The sequence below is a fragment of the Coenobita brevimanus genome, chromosome 72 (assembly GCF_032717465.1).
Source record: "Coenobita brevimanus isolate Jiangsu-jjx chromosome 72, ASM3271746v2, whole genome shotgun sequence".
Lineage (NCBI taxonomy): Eukaryota > Metazoa > Arthropoda > Malacostraca > Decapoda > Coenobitidae > Coenobita > Coenobita brevimanus.
Window position 1 is genome coordinate 42,314,681 of NC_137025.1, and position 10,000 is coordinate 42,324,680.

At 45.4% G+C, this 10,000-nt stretch overlaps 1 protein-coding gene across 1 annotated transcript; it reads right to left on the reverse strand.

Annotated features, from left to right (window-relative positions):
* Positions 1 to 205: 205 nt before the first annotated feature.
* On the reverse strand, positions 206 to 5,957 carry LOC145407121 (pro-resilin-like). The gene is made up of 4 exons (XM_080278140.1): positions 5,946 to 5,957; positions 4,423 to 4,509; positions 3,665 to 3,796; positions 206 to 331 (listed from the first exon to the last, which is right to left on the reverse strand). The coding sequence occupies exons 1-4, from the start codon at positions 5,955 to 5,957 to the stop codon at positions 206 to 208; spliced, it is 357 nt and encodes a 118-aa protein (XP_080134266.1).
* Between the last annotated feature and the right edge of the window lie 4,043 nt (positions 5,958 to 10,000).

Sequence of the window (10,000 nt, forward strand, 5' to 3'; positions counted from 1 at the left end):
GTTGTGGTAGGAAGCTAGGGGTGTATGGTAGGGTGTGGTATTGTGGTATGACGTGGTGTTAATACCAGTGGTGTTAGTGGGTCTTGGGGGTGTATGGTTGGGTGTGGTATTGTATGAGGCTTGAGTGTGGTGCTGTGGTATGAAGCTAAGTGGTATTTGGTAGGGTGTGGTATTGTGGTATGAAGTGGTGTTAATACCAGTGGTGTTAGTGGTATCCTTCCCCCTTCTTGAAGAAAGTAACAGGAGGTCCGTAGGTCTTAGGATGCTTCGCTTCTCCTTCGTATGTCACCTTCGCCAGGTAGCCTTTGTAGTGGTCAGCTGAATAGTCCACCTGGAGAGAAAAGGTGTACTTGGTTATGGGTATGCTCTGTTATGGGTGTACTGGGTTATGGGTATACTGGGTTATGTGCTGAGCTGTAACAGTAGATTAAGGATAGAATATGGTGCTGGTCACGAAGAAGTGTTACGGAAAGGATTTAGAGCCGCGGCGTTTTCCTCTCCCTGGAAAAAAAAAAAAAAAAAAAAAAAAAAAAATTAAAATGGAAAATTTGGTCATCCTACATAAAAAAAGGAAAATTATTGTGTGTGTGTGTGTGTGTGTGTGTGTGTGTGTGTGTGTGTGTGTGTGTGTGTTTAAGGATATGTGAAGGGTAGGTGAATAGTTGGTGAATGGTTGGTGGTGGTCGGTGAATGGTAGATGAATATTGGGTGAGTAGCAGGTGAACAGTAGGTGAATAGTAGTTGAATGGTAGGTGAATTGTAGGTGAATGGTTGGTGAATGGTAGATGAATAGTTGGTGAATGGTAGATGGTGTATGGTAGGAGAATAGTAGGCTAGGTGAATATTAGGTGAATGGTAGGTAAGTAGTAGGGGAGTGATAGGTGAATGGTAGATGAGTAGTAGGGAAGTGGTAGGTGAATGGTAGATGAATGGTAGGTGAATATCTTAAACCATTTAGGCGCCTCTAAGAAGGACGGATTAATAATATAAACACACTCAAAGGAATGCGTTACCTCTTTCATGATATATAACATTCTTCCTTCTGCCTCCTCCTCTTCCCTCCCCCTGATTATTCTTCTCCCAGCCTTTCCTTCCTTCCTTCCTTTCCTTTTTTCCTTCCTTCCTTCCTTCCTTACCCCCTCTCCCATGATATATACTAAGTGTTCCTTCTTCCTCCCCTACCCTCCCCCAAATTATTCTTCCCCCAGCCTTTCCTTCCCTCCTTTCTTCTTTCCTTCCTTCCTTCCTTCCATCCATCCTTCCATCCTTCCTTCCTTCCATCCATCCTTCCTTCCTCTCTTCCTTCCTTCCTTCCTCCCTTCCTTCCTTCCTTCCTTCTTTCCTTCCTTCCTCCCTCCCCCTCAGGTCGTCTCTCTGAGGATGGGGGTGATGGTGTGAGTTAGACACGGGTGGGTAGGGGTTAGGGGAGGTGATGGGTGAGACAGGTAGGGGGTGGGGTGGGGGTGACGGGGGAGGGGTGACGGTTGGAGTGGGGGTGGTGGCAGGCAGGGGCGTGAGGTGGGGGCTTCAGGGGAGGGGTGTGGGGGGGTAAACTCATCAGAATACCATCATATTATAGATCCTGTAATGGACCCAAGCCTCGCCTGAGTTCCTGTCATTTGCATCTCTCAGAAACCATTCCCTCAGTCTATTTCTCCCTCTTATTCCCTATCCGTCTATCTATCTATTTCCAGACGCCTTAATCCCGTAAGGAGTGGCCACAAACAAATCGCCTCCATGTCGCCCTGTCCCCCGCCATTTCACAGCCCCGCTCCCGGCTCACACCCTCCCCTCTCTCATCTTATTCCCTCATCGTTTTATTTCTAGCTCTATTACTAGAACTCTTTACTAGATTGAATAGAGGGTTAGGTGTGTTAGCCCCCCCCCCCCTCGGTAGTTAGAAGTGGTAATAGGCTTGTTTGGGTTGATGTGAGAGGCTGTTTGGAGTGCTTGTTAATAAAATGACTAGTTTAGAGCAATACCTTGAAGTTGTAAGTTTTATCTGCCAGTCCATCTATCTATCTATCTATCTATCTATCTGTCTGTCTATCTGTCTATATCATCGCTATCTATATATCTATCTCATCTATATTATGTTCTGTCTATAATTTGTCTGTTTAACTATTGCTATCTGTTTATCTGGGTCTGTTTATCTATCCCTCTGTCTGCCTATCAACATCTGCATTTGTCTATCGCTATATCTATCTGTCTGTCTATCTCATATATCTATTTAACTACATAGCTGTCTATTTGTCTATCCATCCATGTGTCTATCTTCTATCTACTTGTCAGCATCAGTTTGTCTATCGCTATACGTACTTCTCTGTGCCTATCTAATCTATCTTTAAATAGCTGTCAGTCTGTCTAACCATCCATCTTTCTTCTATCTGCCTGTCTCCATCTGCATTTGTCTATCACTTCTGTGTATCTGTCTCTCTGTGTCTATCTAATCTATCTTTATATAACTATCTATTTGTCTTTCCATCTGTTTGTATCTTCTATCTACCTATCAACATGTCTATTTTTCTATCTATCAGTTTATCCATCGATCAGTCTATACACTCATTACCCAGACATTACATCCACGAAATATAACATGGTATGCCCCTTGTAATCCCAAATCCAGGGATTACCACGTCTAGCGACCTGGATTGACCCGCTAATGATTTACCCGAAAGCTGATTAACAGAGTAAATATAATCAACATACCGCCCCCGAAGGTAAATGCTTTGGAGTTAATGCGTGCGAACTTGCTAAAACATCCTGCTGGTGCATGGTCGCTGGTGGAATTGCGAGGTGATTACCGTAGGGTTTTTTTTTTAAAGACGGGAGTTGCAGGTGGTGATCGGGTGAGGTGGAATGAGGAAGAGGAAGGTAATGGCAGGTGTGTGTGTGTGTGTGTGTGTGTGTGTGTGTGTGTGTGAGAGAGAGAGAGAGAGAGAGAGGTGGGGATGGTAATTACTTGAGTTTTTAAAAATGAGAATTGTAGTGAGTGTGTGTGTGTGTGTGTGTGTGTGTGTGTGTGTGTGTGTGTGTGAGAGAGAGAGAGAGAGAGGTGGGGATGGTAATTACTTGAGTTTTTAAAAATGAGAATTGTAGTGAGTGTGTGTGTGTGTGTGTGTGTGTGTGTGTGTGTGTGTGTCGGTGTGTGTGTATGAGAGTGAGAGAGAGAGAGAGAGAGAGAGGTGGGGAAGGTAATTACGTGGTCTTTTATGAGATTTGTAGTAAGGGAATGTGTGAGGTGAAATGAAGAAGAAGAAGACGAAGAACAAGATTGGGGAATTACTTAAGAGGGAGGGTGTATGAGAGTGAGATGGTCTTGAGAAGAGGTAGACCAAGAGGGAGGGAGGAGAAAGGGGTAGGAGGGAGGGGGGGAAGGGGAGGAGATATATGAATGAGCTAGAGAGTTGAGTGGTTGGAAGAAGAGGAGTGAGATCAAGGGGGAGGAGGAAGAGGAGGAACTAGACCAGGGAGGCTATAAGAAAGTGCGTGATCTTGACGAGGGGATAAAAGTCTTGAAGATGAAGAGAAGAGTTTGGGGGGAAAATAATGAAAGTAGAAGTAGGTGAATGGTAGTTGAGTAGTAGGTGAGTAGAAGTGGGTAAATGATTCAACTCCTTCAGGACACAGGCCCGGGGTTCGATCTCGCGGCATTTCGACTTACGTGCTGCTTGCGACCGTCTGGGAGTGCCACGGTGTACCGCCCCTGAACCGCATTTCCGTCGCTCTTCTCTCCGTGGTGGAAGTGCGTGTCGTGGTAGTCGTCGTGCACCGCGTAGTTGTAGTGATAGGGCCGCTGAGAGAGAGAGAGAGAGCGAGAGAGAGAGTTGAATTTCAATATTTAAGACAATTCTGTATCATCATTGTTTAGTGAAATCATCATTATCATCATCATCATCATTATCACCATCATCATCATCATCATCATCGTCACCATTACCATCATCGTCACAATTTCCATCACCATAAACAATATCATCGTCATCATCATCATCACACCACCACCACCACCACCACCACTATCATCATCATCATCCCAAATACATAAGGGTGAGACATTTATAATTAATATTTTTACGACGATTATCACCAATTATTATTTTGTCTTAGTTATTTTTAAAGAAATCCATGTCCTCTGATACTAGCTTCAATGAGAGAGAGAGAGAGAGAGAGAGAGAGAGAGAGAGAGAGAGAGAGAGAGAGAGAGAGAATAAAAGAGGGATTGAAAGAGAAGAACAAATATCACCAAATACGAGAGAGAGAGAGAGAGAGAGAGAGAGAGAGAGAGAGAGAGAGAGTAAAAGAATTGAAAGAGTAGAACAGAAAAAATTAACCAAATACAGTACAAGAAGAGAGAGAGAGAGAGAGAGAGAGAGAGAGAGAGAGAGAGAGAGAGAGAGAGAGAGAGAGAGAGTTACTTACTGCGGGGTAACTCTTCTGGTATCCGTCTGGAGCCCCTACCACTACAGCTGCCACCACTACCACAGCCACTGCCACAGTTACTAGTACCTGGGGGAGAAGGGAGGGGGAGGTGAGAGGGAGGGAGGGAGGGAGGTAACACGGGTGAGCTAGAGAGAGAGAGAAAGAGAGAGAGAGAGAGGAAATAGTTACATTCAAGTGTATGATAAAGGTTAGAGAGAGAGAGAGAGAGAGAGAGAGGAAATAGTTACATTCAAGTGTATGATAAAGGTTATAGAGAGAGAGAGAGAGAGAGTAGAAGTTTTATATTACATTCAACTCCATGATAAATTTACAGGTTAATTAAGGATTATAATTAGCACCATAATTAGAGGAATAAAAATTAAATAAAATCCCCTACAATTAACAAGAACATTAAAAAGAAACCAGCATTAAATAGGTCTTAAATGCAATAAATAAAATAAGTAAATAAATAAATAAACTAAATAAAAAAAGAAACAAAGGACACAAGCACAGGAAAGCAAACCAGCCTGAAAAAATACTCCCCCTTTTCCCCCTCTCTCTCCCCTCCCCCTTTCCTCCCCCTTTCCTCCTCCCCTCCCCCTTCCCTTCCCCTCCCCTCCCCCTGGCGTGAGAGAGAGAGTGGTCTTTGATGCCGCTTGTGTCCAACTCTTGATTAAATTCCAGGCTCTCTCTCTCTCTCTCTCTCTCTCTCTCTCTCTCTCTCTCTCTCTCTCTCTCTCTCTCTCTCTCTCTCTCCCATATCCCCTACAACTACTTCCCTCCCCTCCTCACCCCTCTTCCTCACTCCCCACACTCCCTCCTGTTCCCAACTCTTTCCCTCCCCCTCCCCTCCCCTCCCCTCCCCTCCCCTCCCCCTTATCACTGTGTGGCAGGAAGAAATTGCAATATTTTAGGGAGGGGGGGAGATTGGAGGGAGGAGACTGTGTGGTGGGGGAGGGGAGGGGAGAAAAGGGAGGGGAGAGGAGGGAAGGGGAGGGGAGGGGAAGGGAAGGGAGGGGAGAGAGAGGAGAGGAGGGGAGGGGAGGGATGAGAATAAGAGGAGGTTGAAGGGGAGATGGGAGGGGGTGAGGGGAAGAGGATGGGAAGAAGATGAGAAGGGGGGAAAAGGAAGGAGGGGAAGGGAGGTGGAGGAGGGAGAGAGGAAGTGAGGTGGGGAGGGAAGTGGGGAAGATAGGAAGGGAGAAGAGAGGAAGGGTGGAGGGGAAGCTGGGATATCTATCTGTTTATCTATCTATCTGTCTGTCTATCTATTCATCTATCTATTCATCTATCTATATCTACCTATCTATCTATATCTATCTATCTGTCTAGAGAGAGAGAGAGTTTTGTAAATATGCTGTGTGAGAGACTCGAAGAAAACATTAACATAAAATTCCTTCAATACCCACTAGTTAATGTAAATCAGGGAGAGAGAGAGAGAGAGAGAGAGAGAGAGAGAGAGAGAGAGAGAGAGAGAGAAAGAGAGAGAGAGAGTGAGTCTATAATTACTATCTCTAACTCACTCTCATCCACATGATTGCTAAGTGAGGCTGGGAGAGGAGGTGGAGAAGAGGGTGCGTGGGGTCGGTCCCGTGGTCAGGTCAACACTGGCTGGAGAATCGGGGTGCTGGGCCTTATATATGTGTGTGTGTGTGTGTGTGTGTGTTTTCCTTTTTTTTTTCTTAGCTGAAGGACTTCCCCCCCCCATTTCCAAATCTGCCCTCTCATCTCGCCTTTGTTCTTCGCTTCTTTCCTATTTTCCTACATATATACATACATACGCACATACACATACATACAAACACACAGGCACACACATACGTACATACCGGTACATACACATTCACCCATCATTTCATGTCAGTCTGTCTATCTATCTAACTATCTATATTCCTGTCTTAATCGTGTATCTCTTGTAATTAGCGTATGACCTTGTAATTAGTGTATGACCTTGTAATTACTGTATGACCTTGTAATTAGTGTATAACCTTGTAATTAGTGTATGTCCTCGTAATTAGTGTATGACCTTGTAATTAGTGTGACCTCTTGTAATTAGTGTGTGACCTCTTGTAATTAGTGTGACCTCTTGTCATTAGTGTGACCTCTTGTCATTAGTGACCTTGTCATTAGTGTGACCTTGTAATTAGTGTGTGACCTTGTAATTAGTGTATGACCTTTGTAATTAGTGTGACCTCTAGTAATTAGTGTGACCTCAGTAATTAGGGACCTCCGTAATTAATGTATGACCTTTTAATTAGCGTATGACCTGTTGTAATTAGCGTATGACCTGTTGTAATTAGCGTATGACCTGTTGTAATTAGTGTATGACCTTGTAATTAGTGTATGACCTTGTAATTAGTGTATGACCTCATGTAATTAGTGTATGACCTCATGTAATGCGTGTATGACCTTGTAATTAATGTATGACCTTGTAATTAATGTATGACCTTGTAATTAATGTATGACCTCTTGTAATTAGTGTATGACCTTGTAATTAATGTATGACCTCTTGTAATTAGTGTATGACCTTGTAATTAGTGTGACCTCGTAATTAGTGTATGACCTCTTGTAATTAGTGTGTGACCTCTTGTAATTAACGTATGACTTTTAGTAATTAGTGTGACCTTGTAATTAGTGTATGACCTTGTAATTAGGGTATTGTTAATGAGCTAATTGGGTCTCGGTAATTACGTAATGCTGCTTCAATCAATATACCTCTTCTATTAATTAGGTAAAAAAGCCATCTTCTAATTACATTTTTTTAAATTAGAATAAAAAAAAAATGCAAAATTAAGCTTTTAAAAATCTATATGAAGTTTGTGCAAAAGTCCTTCAAGAAAAATAATATTGATTCTAATATTGTGTCTTTTTGCATCTATCTGTCATTCAGTCTATCTGTCTATCTACCTCTCTTTCTCCCCAGTAACCTTCCCTTTTTTCCTCCCACCTCACTAATCCCCCCTCCCCCTCACTCCCCCCTCCCCCTCCCCCTCCCCTCCTTTACTCTCCCCCCTCCCCCAGCATGACACACACACACACACACACACACACACACACACACACACACACACACACACACAATCAATGGACAGAATTTGGTATGGTCGGTCACAGCTTAGTCACCCATGGTCGCGTGTGCGTGCGTGTGTGTGTGTGTGTGTGTGTGTGAATGTATATGTATGCATGTTGTTGTCGGTATAATTTGTGTGTGTGTGTGTGTGTGTGTGTGTGTGTGTGTGTATTATTAGAATATTATGCTAGTCACGAAGAAGTGCTGTGTAATGGAAGTAGAGCCGTAGTATTGTCGTGTTCTGCCACTGAGCTACGTGAAATAAGCTGCAAAAGGACGAAAATCTGGGCCAAGTTAAGGTGAAAAGAGTACAGTAAGGTTGTGCAAAGCGTTGTTGTTGTTGGATTGGAGGGTTGATTTGACTAGTAACCAAGGAGACTCAGTGCTGCCTCATTACTAAAGCTGGTGTAAGGAGGGTTGATTTGACTAGTAACCAAGGAGACTCAGTGCTGCCTCATTACTAAAGCTGGTGTAAGGAGGGTTGATTTGACTAGTAACCAAGGAGACTCAGTGCTGCCTCATACGTACAGCTGGTGTAAGGAGGGTTGATTTGACTAGTAACCAAGGAGACTCAGTGCTGCCTCATAAGTCCAGCTGGAGTCATTTCAAGGCAGCAGGACTTGGTCTTTAAGTTAAGGGAGTGAGTCAGTTCCGTCGGATGAAAACAGGTGTTCCGTCTCACCTGGAGTCCATCTTAATTAGCCTGCCTGCTTCCTGGCCCGGCCAATACATAAATAACATTTATCTATTTCACTGGATAGATTTATCAGCGAAAATATTACGCCACAAAAAAATGATCTGTAGACAAAAGATCGATAAGGACGAGAGAGGCAAGGACGACCTCAAGGGCAAGAGAGTCAAAGACGACCTCAAGGACGAGAGGGTCAAGGACGACCTCAAGGACAAGAGAGTCAAGGACGACCTCAAGGACAAGAGAGTCAAGGACGACCTCAAGGCCAAGAGAGTCAAGGACAACCTCAAGGACGAGAGAGGCAAGGACGACCTCAAGGACAAGAGAGTCAAGGACGGCCTCAAGGGCAAGGACACAAGGCGCGGCCACCCCCACAAGGAGGACATGCGCAAGAAGGACATCGACCTCCAACAGAAGGAGAAGAAGGGCGCCGAGAGGAAGAAGAAGGGCGCCGAGAGGAAGAAGGAGTCCCCCAAGGTGAAGGAGGAGGTGGTGGAGGGGAAGGAGGAGGTGGCCACAGAGGCGAGGGTGGTGGAGATCCCAAGAAGGTGGTTCACTGAACCCCATCAGGAAAGGCGTCGCTTTGAGCCCTACAAGAGGCGCTGTCTCAGTGAGTCCCCTAAGACAGCGCCCCACAAGGCGAAGAAGGACAGGAGGAAGGATGGGAAGGATAGGAAGAAGGCTGGGAAGGATAGGAAGAAGGCTGGGAAGGATAGGAAGAAAGATGGAAAGGATAGGAAGAAGGATGGGAAGGGTAGGAGGAAGGATAGGAAGAGGGGCCAGAAGGTAGGGATGGGTGATGCAGGGGTGAAGGATGTGGGGGGGACAGCCCCCTCCACACCCCGAGGACCCACCTACACACCCCCACCTTCAGCCTCAGCCTCGGGCTCAGCCTCCTGCCTGCCCGGCTCTAGGTACACTGGCGCCGGCTTATCTGCGGGCAGCCTGTGGAAGGGCGGGTCTGAGGCTGATACCTGGCGGCTCCAGATGGTGGCGGCGGCGACGGTGGCGGCCATAAGCACGTGCTGTCTGCAGCCTTACGTCTTTATCCTAAGCAGTTTTATTGCTTATGGTCTACACTATTGGTGAACACCCCCCCCCCCCTGCACCTTCACAGGTTGTCTTTATCCTAAGCAGTTTTATTGCTTATGGTCTAAACTATTGGTGAACACCCCCCCCCCCTGCACCTTCACACCGTGTCACCCTCTCAACTGGCTGCTCTATCTACTGAACATAATCCTAGCCTTCATAAACACTTCAACATGCTGTCAGGCGTGGCCCTTGCTCACCTAATGGGAACTCTCCACGCTGCTTGATCTCTGGCAGCCAACCCTGTTCAGTCCTTTTTCCCTGAGGTCACAGTCTATGACCTCGTCTCAGGTGTTTTTCGGTCTGCCTCTCGCAACCCTTCCCCCCGACGATCCAAAAAGTATTTTTACACTTTTGCGTCTTTTTTAAAACCTGGACGAGCCACTTGCAAGTGTTCCTCAGTGTGTTTATGTGTATGATGCTGTGTGCCTGCCTGGTTATACAAACGTTTACAGCAGGAACGTTCATTGTGGAACCCTGCATCAGCTGAGTAAAGATACGTTTTTGATGCTGTCTACCTGCCTGGTTATACAAACGTTTACAGCAGCAACGTTCATTGTGGAACCCTGCATCAGCTGAGTAAAGATACGTTTTTGATGCGTCTACCTGCCTGGTTATACTCGTACAAACGTTTACATCAGCAACGTTCCTTGTACAACCCTGCATCAGCTGAGTAAAGATACGTTTTGGATGCTGTCTACCTGCCTGGTTATACAAACGTGCGTCAC